At 44.2% G+C, this 19,566-nt stretch overlaps 1 protein-coding gene across 2 annotated transcripts in view; it reads right to left on the bottom strand.

The window, feature by feature from the left end:
• Positions 1–19,339, bottom strand: part of FOXK1 (forkhead box K1) — a 66,941-nt gene extending 47,602 nt beyond the window's left edge. Inside the window, exon 1 of one of the 2 annotated variants that reach the window (XM_073361940.2) lies at positions 18,718–19,339. In XM_073361940.2, coding sequence (XP_073218041.1) covers positions 18,718–19,106 — 389 coding nt within the window. In that variant the 5' untranslated portion in view covers positions 19,107–19,339. The remainder of the gene's footprint in view (positions 1–18,717) is intronic. The other variant, XM_073361941.1, reaches the window with a different exon arrangement.
• Between the last annotated feature and the right edge of the window lie 227 nt (positions 19,340–19,566).

Raw genomic sequence — 19,566 nt, forward strand, 5'->3', positions numbered from 1 at the left:
ATATCTTTTACTGGACCAACTTCTTTTGGTGAGAGAGCCGCTTTCAAGGTCTTTGTAAGCTTGAAAGCTTGTCTCTCTCACCAACAGAAGTTGGACCACTACCATACCCACCTCATGTCTCTAATCAGAAACATGGCATTCAGGAGCCAGAAACAAAACAACTATGTACGCTATTTAATATATTTATTTTTTATAAGAATTCGAAATTGTTTAGAACACCCACTCAGATGTATGGAAATAAACTATTCTCCTGATTTGGTCCCACTGCCAGTAGGGATACAGTGGTGTTTATTCCTTCCTCTGTTGCTAATCACGCTACAATTAACCTGTCTCTTTTTTTTTTTTTTTTTAAAAAGGAGTACTCGTGGCACCTTAGAGACGAACAAATTTATTTGAGCGTAAGCTTTCGTGAGCTACAGCTCACTGAATGTGTAAGATGAAGTGAGCTGTAACTCACGAAAGCTTATGCTCAAATAAATTTGCTCGTCTCTAAGGTGCCACGAGTACTCCTTTTCTTTTTGCGGATACAGACTAACATGGCTGCTACTCTGAAACCTGTCTTTTTTTGCTTACTTTCTGCATTAGAATCAATGGAGCAAGCACAGCAATAGTAAGAATGGCTGTTTGTTACCCATTACAAGGGGAGCTCAGCTTACATAAATGGTGAATGTACATTCAGGGGACATTTTGCAAGAATTTAAATATGTAAACTTGTGGGCTGGACTGGATGCTTGTTTGGACTGAGCAAGGGAGCCTCTAAGACACACATTGAAATACAGCTCAGGTTAATTTTGATTGAAAGAGGTTCAGTGATAACAGCTATTCAGTGTTTTATGGGAAATAAATTGGTGGTCTCCAGGCTCCTCCTATTAGACCGACCGATATACACAGCACAGGAAACACCATAAGAACTGGCACTCATGCTGGGAGTGAGGGTAGCAGCAGAGAGGTCATGGTCTGAGTGGGTGTCTTCCCTCAGGCTAAGTGGAGGCACACTGACAGGACCATGGAGCCAAATATTGAACCTGTTCTGGAGACACAGAACTTCACTTTGTAGGGCTGTGAATGTGGCACCTTTGACCAAAAAAAAAAAAAATATAGACAGACTTTTACTGTTTACTGTTTAAAACTGATTACTGTATTTCAGAAACCTCAAACGTGCATGTAAAGTTGCCTGGTAACATCCCTTTAAATGAAGCTAACAGTACAGAACAAGCAAAACAGAAGTTCAACAAAGGCAACATCAAAGAGAGAAAAAATTCCTATTACTTACATGCCCCCTTACAATAAGCACCAACATGATTAATAATGGATTCGGTATATTACTGAAGAGGGTTACCACAGCAGCAAACAAGGTTTCCTTCTTTCTCAACTCCCTCCTTTGCTGGCCTGACAAAGTGACTACCAATATACAGGTGAGTTGCATCATACACGCATTTAACTTACGCAAATTCAACTATATGTGCTCGGCACAAAAAAAAAAACAAGATACCTGTAAATAGCGTGGGGGATTCCGCCCACCATTCCACTCAATAAAAGCGTATGCCCCGGAGTGAGCGTGAGATGGGAGACGTGAATCTGCTGTTCCCTCAGTCGGTCTCAGTTCCCGCATGCCTCTCATCGTGTGAGCATCTCGCCAGGCTGAGTGTGATTCTAGTGTTTAAAGATACGTATTTTTTGTACAACATGGCCCCTAAACACAAGCCAACTACTTCATCTGGTGCTCACCCGAAGAAACAGCGATCTGTTCCAACGCTGGAGGAAAAACTGGCTGTGTTGGACTTTTTGAGAGACGGTATGTCGGTCTCCAACGTGGCACATAAATATGGCCGCAACGAATCCAGCATCCATGCCATCAAGATTCGAGAGAGAGAAATTCATCAAGCCATGGCTCCAATAACTGCTAAGGTGACGAGCCAGGTGCGTGATAAGACTTTAGTGAAGACTGAAAAGGCATTAAACTTATGGCTGGAAGACATGAACCGTGAATGTGTGCCTATCGATGGCAACACGTTGCAAGAAAAGGCTCTTAGCCTCTACGCGCTGTTCAAACCTCCCGCCAAAGAGGGAGAGCCTTCTGATGAGAAGGAATTCAAAGCCAGCCAAGGTTGGCTTAACAGTTTTAGGAATTGCTTCAACCTCAAAAATGTGCAGACTACCGGTGAAGCTGCATCTGCCAATGAAGAGGCAGCAAAAGCCTACCCTGAACAATTAAAGAAAATCATAGAAGAAAAGGGCTATCTTCCCGAACAAGTTTTTAATCTAACAAGACTGGGCTCTTCTGGAAAAAAATACCCAACCACACTTATATTTCAAAATCAGAAAGACAAGCCTCTTGCTTCAAAGCAGCTAAAGACCGTGTGACTGTGTTGTTTTGACTATACGCGATTTTCGCCTTACGTGCTGACCTTAGAACCTAACCCCCGCGTAAGATGTGACTCCACTGTACAATGAAGCACTACCTATCTGAAACAAAGGAGGGCAAAATGGAATAATTTTTTTAACGAACATACCATACAGATCTTTCCTTCCCCTGCACCTCTACTCCATCAGATGATGGCAAATTGTCTATTAGGTCACATAAGCTACGTTACCAAGAAGGAAGCCTGTCACTGTCAGAGAGCTGCAAAAGAGACATCAGAGAGACAACTGTCCAGATTTGGCCACCCTGCAATACAAACTAATGCCAGCTTCAAGATCACCAAACAGGACTTGAGTTTCATTTGAATCAAGACCCTCTGGTGGAGAAAAGGCAATTCAACAGTTCACAGGGCAAAGCTCAGTAATTTCTCCTCTTATCTATTTCCTGATTTTCATCAACCATCTTGAAGTGCATTAAACTACTTCATGTTATCATCTAAATCTGTACTCCATAAACAATCAAATGGCAAAGTCGCTATGAAATCTTCTGGAAACACAACAGTCCTGTGATCTTGCTTTTCTGCACAATTTCACTATGATGCTCATTTAACATACAAATTCTCATAAGGAAAGATCACATTCAAAAGGCTTGAACCTTCACTCTCAGAGGTCAATAGCAATGTTACCATTGACTTCAATGGGTACAGGATTGGGCTCATTGTTTGAGCGCTCTTTCAAGTGCCCAGCTCAAGCTCACAAAACTGTTAGGTTTCCATCGGCCTATGATGGAGAGTCTGCCTCTACCCTTTAAAAAGCAGTTCACAACATGCAAAGTGACGGAGGTCAGTTAAATAGCAAATACCAGTTCTGCAATCTAGAATATTTAACTACTTAATATTCCTGGAGACATGTACCCCTGATTTTTTCTACAAGATCCTGCTGACAACACAAGGCTAAATCAGATTGCAAATCTACCACAGCAGGTAATTGCTAAAGAGGACTCTGAAGGGGATGAACATCACTTACATCTCTCTCAAGTTCCCCCAGCAGTCGTGAGGTTCGTTTCAAGAACTATTATGACCAGCTTTAAAATTAGATTTAAGTAACCAGAAGTAATTGCTGCTCAGAGTCATAATTTAAAGTGTTAATATTATTGGTTAGTTTACTACAGACCGTTTTAGTAGGAACAGCCAGCTAACGTGCTTCTCCTTCAATCATAAACCACCATCCACACCTACTTCAGGGCAAGAAAAGCCCTAGCTGCACACACCCACAAAGAACCTCCTCGTGACAATTTCTACAAATGCAGTTATATTTAATAAGAAATTATACATTACACTGAAAATTAAAAATTTAGAGACAGTAGAAAATTAAATTGATTGTAAAACTTAAACTCCAAAGAGTACTAATTATCCATGTCCATATTTAACATAATACAACATTCTGAAACTGTTACAGAATTTCCAGTCTGCCATAAAACCTAGCCCCTTCCTTTTACTGAAGAAAACTGGTCAAACTCGCCATGGACACATGGGGCCTTCAATGAATTCTTCGATGAACTTCTCTTGACAATGTCATCCCATTACTACAAATATCCCACTCCTCAGGTATTTTTATACCTTGGAGGAGGAGAAGAATTACCCATCTGAAGAGAGAAAAGGATGACCTGTGGCATCTTAAGAGACTAACAAATTTATTTGAGCATAAGCTTTCGTGAGCTACAACTCACTTCATCGGATGCATACAATGAAGAGACCAATTCATAAAATACCTTAACACAATTTCCATAGGAGAGGCACTGTTTTAGCATCTTTGTTGAATACACTAAATTAGTTTAATTGTCATGCAAATTATATTTGTTATGCCATCAACTTTCTCCTAATGGGCCATTCATCACTAGTTTTCTTTGAAGCCAGCTGATCTTTAAGGCCCCTCAATCCATCTCAAAATGTCTTAAATTTTCAAAACTGAGGAACTACTTACATTAGCATAGGCTGTGTGAATTTCACAGATTGCTTTGCTTTCCACAACATTTCTACTTCCCACATACATCTACCACAAGAAACTTAAGCAGGGGATGTTACTAACCTTTAAATTAAATCACTCTTGCTAAGAGGATTCTAACACAATGCACCACCATTATACATTTTCCTCTGAGCCTGGTTCAGTTCAATGGGACTTGGAGCGAACTTATGTACTATTTATGTACATTATAAAAAACCTATCCAGATGGATTTAGACTTTATGAAACGCTCATTCAAGTCCATTCTGCTCCCTGTGAAGACATTTCATAATCCATTCAATACCCAGCAGATGAAGCTAGGATTACTGTTTAAAGAGGTGATCTGAGGCTATCTTTAAAATATAATTTAAACCCTCTGATTGCTGGCATTTTCCAGACTCCAAGCCACATAAATGCTTAGGGCAATACATGGTGTATAATACACATGAATGCCCGTAGCATCCAGAGTGAAGATGAACTTCAAAACAAAGCTTGGGAAGAGGGCCCAGAAATTCTGAGCTGGTTAGTCTCAACTCACATACCCATTAAAGAGGCTAATTCCACGCTCACGGTATTCTGCAAGGGAAGAGCTCACTGGATCAACTTCTGAAAAGCTGTATAGCAGGATAGGGTTCAGATGTCAAAGAACAAAATAAAACTATCCCCAGATAATAGCCAGTAAGCGAGAAAGAGGTTTAATACATTTAAACTCATCCAGTTTTTATTACTGTGCTGAGGGCTTTTTTCACTGAAAATAGTTTACCAAGGCAGAACAACACTGCCTTTTCCAAAATGGCAGCATGCACTCACTACCTTTAAACCATGAAACTGAGATAATTTACCCAACTATTGATGTATTCTCTTCCTCCTGCCCTTGCCCCTCCAATCTACTACAGTACATGGAAACAGAAGAAACTTTCCTCTGAGTTTTAATACTTGTATTTAATTTGGAAGCGTTAGAAGAACTTCACAGTTAATATCTCAGCTCCCTAAGGAAAAAGACACTAAGTTCTTCCTCTCGAGCTTTTTTTTTTTTTTAAATTAATTCATTCTTAGTCCATGTCTGCACCAGGGGTGCTACAGCAGGATAGCTATGCTACTGTTGCATCATAGAGTAGATACTTCCTACAGGGATGGAAGAGGTTTTCCCCGTCAACGTAGGCAATCCACCTCCCCAAGTGGGTAGTTAGGTTTACAGAAGGATTCTTCCATCAAACTAGCTGCATTTACACCAACGCTTAGTTTGGCATAACTATGTTGGTCAGAATATTAAGTGTAGACCAGACCTTGCTTGCAACACTTCCTGCTTTGTGCTCCAGAAGCACAAAGCACATCAAAAGGAACAAGGGACCGCTTGGAGAAAGAGCATTTATCCTCTTGCAGAGAAGAGCCCTTCACAGAGATTTTGGCTTATCACACAACAAGAAAAGGAGTACTTGTGGCACCTTAGAGACTAACCAATTTATTAGAGCATAAGCTTTCGTGAGCTACAGCTCACTTCATCAGATGCATATCGTGGAAACTGCAGCAGACTTTATATATACACAGAGAATATGAACCAATACCTCCTCCCACCCCACTGTCCTGCTGGTAATAGCTTATCTAAAGTGATCATCAGGTGGGCCATTTCCAGCACAAATCCAGGTTTTCTCACCCTCCACCCCCCCACACAAATTCACTCTCCTGCTGGTGATAGCCCATCCAAAGTGACAACTCTTTACACAATGTGCATGACAATCAAGTTGGGCTATTTCCTTGGATGAGCTATTACCAGCAGGAGAGTGAGTTTGTGTGTGTATGGGGGTGGGGGGGATGTGAGAAAACCTGGATTTGTGCAGGAAATAGCCCAACTTGATTGTCATGCACATTGTGTAAAGAGTTGTCACTTTGGATGGGCTATCACCAGCAGGAGAGTGAATTTGTGTGGGGGGGTGGAGGGTGAGAAAACCTGGATTTGTGCTGGAAATGGCCCACCTGATGATCACTTTAGATAAGCTATTACCAGCAGGACAGTGGGGTGGGAGGAGGTATTGGTTCATATTCTCTGTGTATATATAAAGTCTGCTGCAGTTTCCACGATATGCATCTGATGAAGTGAGCTGTAGCTCACGAAAGCTTATGCTCTAATAAATTGGTTAGTCTCTAAGGTGCCACAAGTACTCCTTTTCTTTTTGCGAATACAGACTAACACGGCTGTTACTCTGAAACCACACAACAAGAGGGTATCTGGTTCATTTAGCCACAAAACAGAACAATCTAGAGTACATTCAGATAATTTTAAACAGATCAAGTCTAGATCTAAACTACTTGAGGGTAGCCATTTATAATAGGCAGTTTATGAGTGCCTCGTTTACACCTCATGGAGTACAGAGATAGTTGGAAATAGGTTTCTATCTTAAGGTTATGTCTACACTTGCAGAGTTTTTGCACTGTCAGTTTCAACAGTGATAGTGAACCGGTGAAAGAAAGCACTGATTTGTGTACTCACTAACTTCCACAGACATCAGAGAGTGTTTACATTTGCAGCACTTCCTCCCATGAGAGCAGCACTCAGAGGGCAGCTATCCCACAGTGCAGCTCTCTCCATTTTGACAACTGGTGTTGTGGGAAGGGGCGGGGGGGAGGGGGTGATCGCAGGGCATCCTGGGTCCCTGCACAGCCTCCTCTTCCCAAACACTGATCAGCTCCTGTAGCTCAGCATTGCTCCAAGCAGGGGATCATTTGATCCGTTACCTGGCCAGATAAGTGAGCACTTGCCAAGAAAACAATAAGGGGAGTTTCAAAGTTCCCGGGACTTTACACAGGGAGGAGTGTATGCCTGTTTACCTGGTGTCAGAGCAGCAGAGCTGCTGGCCAGAGTGGTCACCTAGGCAATGTGGGATATCTTCCGGAGGCTAAAAGCTCTGTAAATAGGAAGAATGTGTCTTCGCTTGCACATCACCACAAAAGCATCACCGGTAAGAGCTGTACGCCTCTCGTGGAGGTGGTTTTCTTTTTGTGGTGAAACTTCTGAGTTTCACCGCAAAAAGTCACTGGCAAGTGTAGACGCTCCCACGGTTTTTGTGCAAAAAAGGGACTTTTCCCCACTTTAAATGGCAAATGTAGACATGCCCTAAACACTAGATGGGAATATCCTTTTCCCATCTTAGGCTATGTCTACACTACACAGCTTTTAGCGACATAACTGTGTTCCTACAGCCGTGCCGCTAAAAGTCACACAGTGTAGCCGCTGTTTGTCAGATCTCCTCCCAACAAAAAACTTTCATCCCAACGAGCGACATTTGTGTTATCAGCAGGACAGCACTCCTGCCAAAAACGCACTGTTCACACTGGCGCTTATTGTCACCAAAACTTTTTGTCTTTCAGGGAGGGCTTTTTCAAACAACTCTGAAAGACAAAAGTTTTGTCATTCATTTGCCAGTGTAGACACAGCCTAAGTAACACTGTTATACCTGAACAGGCAGAAAAGGGCATCAGCTCTGGCCCCGATATTCCATTACTACACAATAACTAAGGCTATGTCTACACTGGCAATTGAGTGACAAAACTTATCTTTCACAGGTGCTGCACTGCCGTCCTCAAAAGACAAAAAGTTTTGCCGTGGCAAGTGCTAGTGTAAACAGTGCATTGTCGGCAGGAGTGCTCTCCTGTCGAGAACGCAAACCCTGCTCGTTTGGGGGGGGGGGAGTATTTTTCGGCAAAAGTGCCAACAAACAGAGTTTACACCACTCGACTTTTAGCGACACACTGTGTCGCTAAAAGCCATGTAGTGTAGACAAAGCCTAATATGTTCCAGGCTCTAACCTCGCTTGATGATCTTTGTTTAATTATTTCCACACCGATCATGGCTTGCCTCATTATATAGGGATCAGGGGGAAGAGGAGGAAGGGGAAATGGTACAAGCAAGAATGCTATTGATGCACAGCCGAATAGACAAGAGAGAAGCAAAGGACTGCCAAATTATCGAACTTGACAGTGGCATCAAAACGTCCACCTACATGAAGTGGGCTGGAGGTCAAACAAGGCAGTGGATCTCTGTCACAAGGAAATTTTAATCAATATGCAAGTGGTAGTTTGCACAACACTTCCACAGTGATGGCCTATTCTCAGAGGTTTGGACTAGGTCTTGAAATGAGTGGATATGAGGAACACACAAATTCACAAGACTACAGAAGAATCTATGTGGCTGTTCATTTTTTGGTTTGGTTTTGTTTTAAAATCAGAAATGCCTATCTGCCAGGTTGACACCTGGGATCAGTTTCTATTCCTGGTCTCTTCCTCCTCCCAAACAGCCAGGGGCTTTGCGCACTGAAGAATCCATATTTCTTATGCCCTGAAGAGAGGAAAGTTCCTTAGGTTGCTCAACAGCAATCCTTGTAACAAGTGCACAAACTGACTCTGCAAGGACTCCAGTCCTGCTTAGCCAGAAGTTTGGTGACTGCAGCATGTAGCCTTGAGGGAGACAGAAGATTAAAATGGCTTGTGTGAAGAATTCCTAGCTCTGTTAAAGGTAATGTGCAGAAGGGAAAAACTGGGCTTGTTTTTTTGTGCCTCTTTCTTTGTTTTGTTTTTGGGGAGGGAGGTGGTGTGCTTCTTAATTATATGTGAAGGCAGCCTGAAAGGTTTTTGTCTCCTTCCAAACTAAAAAGCAGATTGGGGTGGGAGGTCTCTGCTTGTTTGTTTACATTAAAAATTCAGGTCTTATCTACTCTGCAAGACTCTATGGCCACTGGAATCAAGATATCACTACAGGCTGAGAGCAACTGGGAGGGGACAGAAATTTTAGTCAAATTGTTCTTGTTTGATTTTGTTAACACCTATGTCAGTGGTTCCCAAACTTGTTCCGCCGCTCGTGCAGGGAAAGCCCCTGGCGAGCCAGGCCGGTTTGTTTACCTGCCGCGTCCGCAGGTTTGGCCGATCGCGCCTTCCAGTGGCCACGTTTCGCCGCTCCAGGCCAATGGGAACCGCTGGAGGCTGCCAACAGCTCCCACTGGCCTAGAGCGGCAAACCGCGGCCACTGGAAGGCGCAATTGGCCAAATCTGCGGACGTGGCAGGTAAACAAACCGGCCTGGCCCGCCAGGGGCTTTCCCTACACGAGCGGCAGAACCAGTTTGGGAACCACTGACCTATGGAATTCCTAAATGCAATGGACACTTGGGAGCAAAGAAGTTTGGTAAAGATTCAACATCCCAACTCTCTCAGTTAAGATAGGAGAGCTCACAATGCACCTCTCCAAGAGAGCCAAAAAAGTCTTCTAACAAAACCAGAGAAGAACAGACCTACATACATGATTTTTCCTAACGTAAAACTTCACACTCTCTTTATACATCATAAATGAGCCCAAAAAAAGGAAGGAGAGCAAACACTCCATTGTTTAAAAATCCCGTGCAGGTACACAGAGGACACTTTCCACGGAAGAAAAAATCCATTACACTACAACAATTAAAAGGATTATCCAAAAACAACACTCTTTTTAAAAGTTCTTTTAAAATAACTAAGACAAGATGTTTGACATTTTTCAGTCACAAAATCTTAAATTATAGTAGTTGCATACTTAAGTCTAGGCTTCTACTATAATGCTATCAGCATGTTTGAAATTGTACTGATGATAAAATGCACCAAGACATGAGGAAAGAAACAGTAGTGTTACAAAGGGCAAGGCACACAAGGCAGTGAAGCAGCTACAGGGTATTAGGCTGTTAAGGTTTTTAAATGCTGTTGTCAAATAAAATAAATATTTCATACAAATTAATTCCCATTCAAAAGGAATGCACTAATACACCTCACTGAACTGTTCTAAAGTCAATTTAACAGAATGATTTGCAACGGCATTCATGGACAACAGTGAATGGACATTAATTAAAGTCATATCTGCACTATGAAACAAGCAATTTACATGAACATATCTAAAAGAGAAAAATACTAGATGGACTTGCTTTTATATAAGCAATGTTAGTTTGCCACATTTGAAATTGTTTCTTGCTATTTCAGTTGGTTTAAGAAATATAAATATTGAAATGAACACATGATTGAAGATAATACATGTTATTGTGTTGTCAAACAGAAGATGAAACATTAATCCAATGGACTACTAAAAGTTGCCTTTTTGTGGCCAACATGGATTAGATACACCAGTTTTTTCCTTCAGCTTTTTCACTCTGCAGGTCTGTTCACAAGACAAAAATCTTCTAATCCAATCTGCTTTCCCATTCCTCCAATCCCCAAGTACTTGGCTCTCAGTATGTTTATTCTATGTTGCAGACCACCAGAGGTTCCACAGACCACATTCATCCCAGAACTGAAGTCGTCCTGGGTTATAAATCCACAGCATGGTTAGTTCCTGTGCTAGACAAGGGAATATCCTAACCATGGGTCTGCAGTCCTAATGAGCTCCACAGGACACAGCTAGGAGATTGGGCACGGTACCACCAAAAAAAAAAGAAGTCACATACAATTGGTTAAAAGTATTGTTGCGTGTCAAATGTCCTTTTAATAGGGAGTACTATAGAAAACGTTTGGCAAGTTCTGTCCCAAAGGATGACAGACAGAAAGCATGATTTAGGTATACAAAGTATTTAAGAGGGAAATAAATTCACTTGTGATGTTCTAAAGCGTGTGTTTTCAACCACATCTGCCACATTTCCACTTGGTCTGGAAAGGGAAAACTGGCTTACCTGCACCACGTTTATGCAACTGTAAACCTAAAGCAGGGTCTGTTATGCCTTTCCTGTTACAGTGCCCCTTGGCTCTGAACACAGAACACCCAGACATTGCCTCAGATGTTTATTGGAGGTAGAAGGTGCTCAGAAAATAAATTAGCGCACACGTCAGAAGGCTTGATGTGGAGCCAAGCACTTGAAGAGATCCACCCCAGAACAAAGTCAGCTGGAGGTAACTGTCAAATTTCAAGCAATGCTAGGGTCTTTATGTTGCTTACTTTCCCCTAAAATGTAAGAATACAAACTCCCCTGAATACACACTGCTTAGCACACTTTTCAAGTTCCACAGTCTTCAACAGCTGTGGCAACCTGTCCTTTATGCTAGACACTAGTTGCTACATATAGGTCAGTCATATCATGCAGCTGCATGGCGAAAGCAGTAACATTAAGCAGTTTCCTGTTCTTTGCCAGCAGAGTTCCCCATAAAACTACTGTGCCAACCGCCACAAAAGGGAATTTGGCATTTCTCTGGACAGCTTACCAAACAGTTATTTGAGGGTATTTTCCACTGCATGCATCCAATGAAGTGGGTTTTAGCCCACGAAAGCTTATGCTCAAATAAATGTGTTAGTCTCTGCGGTGCCACAAGTCCTCCTCGTTCTTTTTATTTGAGGGTAGTTACTCAGGGCTTGCCTGCGCTGCTGAAGCGCTTCAGTGAAGACTGTACCTACGCCGACAGGAGGGTTTCTCTCATCAGCTTAAATACTCCACCTCCCCAAGAGGCGGTAGCTATGTCAACAGGAGAAGCCCTCCCGTTGAAACTGTGCTGTCTATACTGGGAGTTAGGCTGGTATAACTGCATGGCGTAGCAGTGTGAAAAATCCACAGTACTGAGCAATATAGTTATACCGACATAAGTTACTAGCGTAGACATGGTGTGGGGAACATTTTTACTAGCAGGGGCCACTGACCCACAGGGGAAAAAAAAATCAGTTGCAGGCCACACACAGCCCTGAGGGGGGTCACAGAGGCTCGGGGTTTCCCCTGCAGTGGGGCGAGCTGGCGCTCGTGGCTCCAGCCCCGTGGGGAGGGGGAGAGTGAGGGGGGGAGAGAACAGGAGGCGGGTAATGGAGCCTCGGGGTTTCCGCTAGGACTCAGGGCTGGGGCAGGGGGTTGGGGTGCAACCTTCGGGAGGGAGTTTGGGTGCGGGAGGGAGTTCAGAGCTGTGGCAGGGGGTTCGGGCTCCAGCAGGGCAGCGCTTATCTCAGGTGGCTCCTGGTCGGTGGTGAAGAGGGGCTAAGGGAGGCTCCCTGCCAGCTGGGGCTCCACGCTCCTCCCAGAAGCAGCCACCATGTCCAGCCCCTAGGTGGAGGGATCAGGGGCCTCTGCGCAGTGCGTGCTGCCTGCACTCGCAGGTACCATGCCTGCAACTCCCACTGGCCACGGTTTCCGGCGAATGGGAGCTGCACAGCCAGCGCGCGGAGCTTCCCTGATCGCCCCTGCTCCTATGGGCCACAGGGACAAGCCGGTTGTTTCCAGGAGCTGCGTGGAGCCAACTGGACTTCTGGCGAGCCGGTGCTTGCAGCTCCAGCCCCACACGGGGGCACCGAGGCTTGGGGTTTCTGGCCTGCTGCGTAGAAACTTGCCGCAGGTCAGATTAAATGAAGCAGTGGGCAGCAGGTCCCCCACTCTTGGTGTGGGCCAAACCTAAGAATAAGGGTGGGTTATTTCAATTTAATTAACTCTCTCCAGCTAAACTGAAATAAGCCTGATTTAAACAGAAGTGAGTGTCCCACACAGCCTTTTGTGCAGGTTTATCAGCTTAAATTCAGCCCTTAAATTACACCAGTATGACACTCTTCTGTAGACAGCCCCTCCATATCCGAGTCACAAAGTATCAACTTTTTTAATGGTAGAAAAATCCCAAAACAATTTGTACAGTATCTTAGCCAAAAAGCTTACTGGGTACCAATGAACTGTATATCGAAAGGTCAAGTTATCTGATATTACAGACTCTTCAAGAAACTGTTCCAAAACAGACTTTGGAATCAAACATAAAAGTGTGAAAAACACTGTACACCATCAAGTAGTCCGATGACACTCAGATGATAGAGTTTTTTCTAACAAATCTTAAATGGAAATTTAACTATAAACAATGAAACAAGGGGGATGCATTACTACAGATCAAAATCTTTCTTCCTAAAAATATGCATTATATATTGGCTTCAGGTGTTCTGTTTTAACCGATAAACAGAAATAAAACCCTCCTGGTGCGCGAAAAAGAAAAGAAAGAAAAATTTGTATTTATCAAATACAGCAGAACGTCAGTGTTACAAACACCAGAGTTATGAACTGACCAGTCAACCACACACCTCATTTGGAACCGGAAATATGCAATCAGGCAGCAGCAGAGAGACACACACACACGCAAATACAGTAGGTTACTGTGTTAAACTACTAAAAAAATAAAGGGAAAGCAGCATTTTTCTTCTGCATAGTAAAGTTTCAAAGCTGTATTAAGTCAATGTTCAGTTGTAAGCTTTGGAAAGAACAACCATAATGTTTTGTTCAAAGTTACAAACAACCTCCATTCCTGAGGTGTTTGTAACTCTAAGGTTCTACTGTAAATACCAGCAATGGTTATTTGTCTCGAAGGGCTTGTTTACAAGGAGGAGTAATGCAGATTACAGGATGCGATTGCTCAAGCACACTAACATGTTCCACATTAATCAGTCCATGTAGACCCTGCTAGTGTGCACTAAAGGTTCCCTAGTATGCTTTAATATAGTGCTCTTTGAAACAGTACTACATTAAAGTGTAGTAGGAAAAATTACAAAGAAATCACTCATTACAGTATTTACAGAAGCGCTAATTATGCAATAGTTAAGAAATAGAACTTCATAGGAAAAGAGTGATCAGAATCGAAGATATACCTACAGCATTTCAGAAACAACTCTAGCTTTGCCATCGTGGTTATGTGGTCAAAGCATTTCCTTGGTATGCGTACATATACCTCACAATTCCCTCTGAGCTATAACACTATACACACTCCTACAACATGATGGCATCATTCTAACCACAAGAATGGAGCTTGAGTGGTTTATGAGGTCATTAAAACCCTGAAATACGTGCATATCAGTTTTCCTACGTTGTGCCGATTTTTACATTAGTCACATACTTGAATCCTACGGGCTAGCACTTATAAATTGCCTTGTGTTCCCCCCACACCCTTTATACAACAACATTTATAAACAGAGAATGCTGGGAATAAAATCTTGTTCTTTTATGGATCATTAAACTAGCCTTTAATGCTTTAAACCCCAATCCTACAATTACTTATGCATATGTTTAGCTTTAGGCACTAGGAGTTGTCCCACTGAAGTGAACACGACTACTCACAGTGCATAATGTTAAGCAACGTGCATAAGTCTTTGCAAGATGAGGGTCTTAATGAAGCCTAAAGCTTTAGATAGGCATTTAATAAACTGGACAAAAATATATTGAACAGGAAAACCCCAATATTATAAACAGAACAGCAGATTCTTGGCAACATGCAGTCCAATGTTTAGATTTTCAATTTATAGCAGGGTTGATAAAAATGATTAAAAATTAAAAGCCAGTTTTACTTAAATTCATCTTATCGTTTAATTGGGTTTTTATTTATATGTTGTATTTCTTTACTGTCTTTCCATTTTATAGTCTTAAGTCACTAAAGTGGATGGTTTTGTACTAGTTTCTTTAGCTTCCTAATTGTTAAGAAAATTTCAGCTAACAGATGTTTTTCTGAGAAGCCCCTCCCTGAAAATGCTCATCTGTGATGAAAAACACAAGTCCAAGGCTTCATTAATGTCCTTATCCCAAGAACACCACAAACTCAAAACACAAAAATGATAAACAAATAGCCTATACAATATTTGCAACCATCACCAACTTCCAATAGACTCAATTCACACAAGTTAAGAAAGCTCAAGTGCTTTGACCAGACTACACTCCTCCATCAGCATTTGCAGTTTTGGTCAACGGGTCTTGCGAACCTAAGTGACTTCAGTGACTTTAAAAATCCCACTCGTAGGAGCTTAACTTTAGGCATCTGGTTTTGAAAATGTTAGCCTATGTGCATAAAAAACGGTCACAATACATTCTCAGGGAACTGGAAGTCTAAATAAATTTTCATTCTTAAAACTGAAACAATTTTGTTTTGAAGCTACAAAGATTTTATGACACAAAGAAAAAGGGTTGGCATAAAAATAGAATCAGCCCTTGACACTGCTAACGCTTATGCATATGCTTGATTTTAAGCACATGAGTAGTCCCACTAAAGTCAAAATATGTACCTGCTTGTTTGCCTTAATTTTCAATATTTTGTTTTCTGCCTATAGCAGTTTTTAATACCCTTTAAATAGTGGCTATGTTAAACAACAGCCTTTATATTCTAGTTCATTATAAATTTTAACCTACAGATGCAACACACACAACTTTTCAAATTAGTTTTGCACAGTGTCAACCTGATTTAAACTTTTTTTTAAAAAAAAAAAATCAAGTGTTTTCATTGTTTCATCCTACTTTATTGAAAGCCAATTGCCACAGTTTAGAATACTAATAACAATCTCTGGATTGGTTCTCTCCTGTTAATCAGCTGGTTAAAGACCTTCAGTTTTACCTCAGGCCCTCAGGTCTTCCACCTAGCTTGGCTGGTTCCAGAGGATCACTAACCTCTAGGAAATGCCCTCCTTGTTGGCCATTATTGCTTAATAATATTTCATAGCTGTGTCATCACATCTGTAAAATATAACCTTCCATAACGACACAGCTGTGAAATACAGTACTGCAGCCTAGAATATGCACATGATGTAGGATGACAATCCAGTAAGTGCCTTTAAATTCCACAAGTTTGAAAGATACCGTTTCCAGAGATATTCCCCATCTTCAAAATGGACGATTCTGACGGAAACTGTAGAGTTTTTCCATAATACTTTAAGCGAGCCCACTGTAAGCTCAGGAGAGAGTTTCTAACAAGACAAGGTATTTGGTATAATCTCATTTTTCCAGGAAACTTCTGAAGTGCAATGACGACAAAAGGTGAATTTAAATCAGGGAGTTCTTAAAAATGTTTCCACAGTGTGGATGACTTTTGAACACAGCGATTGTCTCCTGGACACCTCCCTCCCGTTTATGATTGTATAGACAATCTCCCTCCCCTAACATCCCTGTAACAACAGCAATTAAATACTCTTTAAACATATGCAATTTATTTTTATCAGTCTTTTACTGTGTTTCAGTCAGGTGGAAATAAGGTAATGAAGTCAGCACCATATGACTAGCCAGCAATCTGAAGACCTCCACAAGTACCCCTTGAACCACCATAGGTGAACTCTAATTTAAATCATTTGACGGAACTTCCATTAGATCATAACGCTTAATACAATGTTTAGATTCTTCTGCCACATTTACACAGCATAGTACTGCCAGACCTGATAATGACATTCACATCAAATAATATTTCAGGATAAAATGTAGAGCAAGTTCTCAATATAAAATATTTTAAATTATCTCCATTTTTTATTGCTGACTATATTATTTAGACAGCAATAGATGTGCATGGTTCTTTACAGACACTGGGCCCAGGACCTAAAATTCTTTCTGTCAAGAGCACGGAGAGAAGAGTGGACAGAAGATCAGTGCATACCAAGATTCAGGCAAGTTGTTTGTTTATTTTTTGTTTTACATCTGAGTTAAAAACCCCTGATTGCCTAGAGGACATAGGGAAGATGGAAGTTGTTTACCTGGAATGAACAAGAGGGCAAATTCCTTTAGAAAAGTGTTTTGCCATCAATCTACTTTACAGCTTGGAAAGGAGGGGCATGAAGTTCATTTACATGGATCATAAACAGTGGCCCAGAAGAGAGGGTGTCTTACTGTGCAAGGCTCCTAATTGTACAGAAAAAAGTAAACAAACTCCTCCCCTACAAGTGATGAAGGGAGAGTGGGGGGAAATCACCTTTTCCACTCTGCGAGTCACGAGCAAGTAGAGGGAAAAGAAACAGTGAATTCTCTGCTTGAGAGTATTGTTGGGCACAATACTTATGAATAACTACATGAAGAAACACAATGACAGGGAGGAGATGAAGCTCACACAAATGAATCCAGAACCAAGAGGGAGCAATGCAACAGAAATGCCCCAGGCTTTAGGGGGCTTGTTTTACAAAGAAAGATTAATTAAACAGTCAGTCAAAGGACATCTCCTTAGAAAATGAAACATATTTCAAAACCAAAACGCCTCAGAGAGCAAGCGGCTGGGAAGTTATAACTAAATTACTAAATACAAAAAGAAACAGCCAACAGAGGAAGTGAGTAATTAAAAAACTCTCTTCCGAGCAGAAGGCTGGTGAAAGAGGGATAACCCTTAGGGACCCTGCTGCTAGAGGCGAATGCTACTAAGGCCAAAAACTGCCAAATAAATCAGATGCCCATATAAACATGGTGAAATTAAGTGGAGAATAATAAATAAAATATTAATAATTTCTTGCATTTATACAGTGCTTTTTAGTCTCAGATTACATGTATTGTGTGTACAGTACAGCTTTATAGAGATATACACAGAGAGATTACGTCACCCACCACTAATATGCTGTCACCTTGGGGCAGAACGTGGTACCTGTTTAATAGTGCTCAGCCACAAAACACAACGTTTTCAGAGCAGAAAGTGGGGTGAAAAATCATTGTCTCTTCCCAACCATTCCACCTGAGTAAGCCCTGTAGCTTCCCTCTGCCACTGCCTGTTGCCTCCTCCATTTCCCAGAGGTGATAAAGCGACATGCTGCTGTTCCCCTAGAGTCTGAGAAAATAACTCCCCAACTAGCCTGTCCCCTCCCAATGGGTAAAACACTCCCCATTTCCTTTCACCTCCCCAGAGTTCTCCCGGGAAATGAAACACAGCTGCTCCTAAGAAAACTATCTGCCTCACTTCCCTTAGAGTGTCTGGGTCACACAGCCTCCCATCCAGCCTCCCGCCGGGGGTGGCAACCTCCAGCAAGACACCCCTAAGGGAGAACACCGCCTCCCAGAACAGCATGCGCTCTCTCTCTTTCTCTCAGAAAAAAACAACCCCCCTTTCCTTTTCCCCCACCCTGAGACATGACTCTTCTCTCTTGCGACAGGGGGGTGGGCAATGCCCTGCGTTCCCCCTCCATCCGGGTGGAAGTGACCAACACCCCTCCACTCTTCCCAGGGGGTCAGGGCACCCCATTACCTTTCCTTCCCCTACTTCTTGCCCTCCAACAGGGATACCCCACACACCCCTCCTTCCCATGGGGGTGGCGATGCCCCTTCTCCTGAGGGGAGGGCGCTCCCATGGGTGTGAAGGTGCCACCTTTCCCGGGCCTCCCCAGAGTGGGATGCCTCTGCCTGATCCCAGGAGAGTGGGGTGTCCCCTTTGCCCACGTCTCCCTGCAGGGGGGGGGGAAGGGGGATGAGGGTGCCCCCTCTCCTCAGAGGAGGGTGCCTCCTCCCTGCCCTATGGGAAGGGGGTGTCCCCTTTGCTCACGCCCCCCCCCAGGATAGGGGGGTCCCCCTTTTACTCCAAGGGGTGGGGAGCGCGGCCCCCGTTGCCCCCCCCGGGACGGGGGCCGCCCCCCCCCTCGGCCCACGCCCCCTCAGGGCCGCCCCCCCCTTGGCCCACGCCTGCCCGCGCTCACTGCGGGGGGAGCTGCAGGGCCGGGCCGCCCCGCCGCTGGAAGGCCCCGTCCACGAAGACGCCGTTCTTGCCGAGGCAGCGCAGGTAGAAGTGCGGCTCCTGGAAGCTGAGCTGCAGGTGGCGCCGGGAGATGAAGCTCGAGTGCCCCATGTTCACGTCCACCGAGCCCTGCGAGGAGTTGCGGCCTATGGTGACGGCCGCCTGCCGCATGAGGAACTCGAACTCGCGGCCCTGCAGGCGGGCCAGGGCCGGGCCCGGCGGGGCGGCGGCGGCGGCGGCGGGGCCCGGCAGCGCCGGCCCGGGAGGGGGCGCCGCGGCCGGGCTGCAGGGCGCCGAGCGCAGCGCCAGCAGGGCCCGGGCCCCGCTACTGTCCTCCCCGACTTCAGCCATGTTCCCAGGCAGGGAGCGAGCCAGCGTGCCGGCCTCCGGGGCGGAGCCGGCGGGGGAGGGAAGCGGGGCGGAGCCGGCGGGGGAGCAGCCCGGACCCGCCGCGTCTCTCTTCCCCGCCGAGCGACCGGCCCCGCGCGGCCCACCGCGGGGGGCGGGGGGCGGCTGCGTGCGCGCGCGCGCGCGCGCAACGACGGCGCCCAGGCCGGTGTCCCCGAGCCGCCAGGGGCACGTGCGTGGGAGCGTGTGGGTGCTGTGGGCCACGTGCCGCTGCGCCGCGCAAGCCTGGGTGTACACAAGGTGCGTGTGTGCGCGCGCGCGCATTCCCAGGCGATCTGGCCACTGCATGCCTGTGTGTGTACAAGTGTATGGCAGCAATCGTGCGCGTGGATGCGCGGGGTGCCTTTGTTGTGGGTGCGTAACTGTGCCTATGTGCCCCCCGTCCTTTGTGTTTGCGGGCAGC

The sequence above is a fragment of the Lepidochelys kempii genome, chromosome 10, assembly GCF_965140285.1.
Source record: "Lepidochelys kempii isolate rLepKem1 chromosome 10, rLepKem1.hap1, whole genome shotgun sequence".
Taxonomy (NCBI): Eukaryota; Metazoa; Chordata; order Testudines; family Cheloniidae; genus Lepidochelys; species Lepidochelys kempii.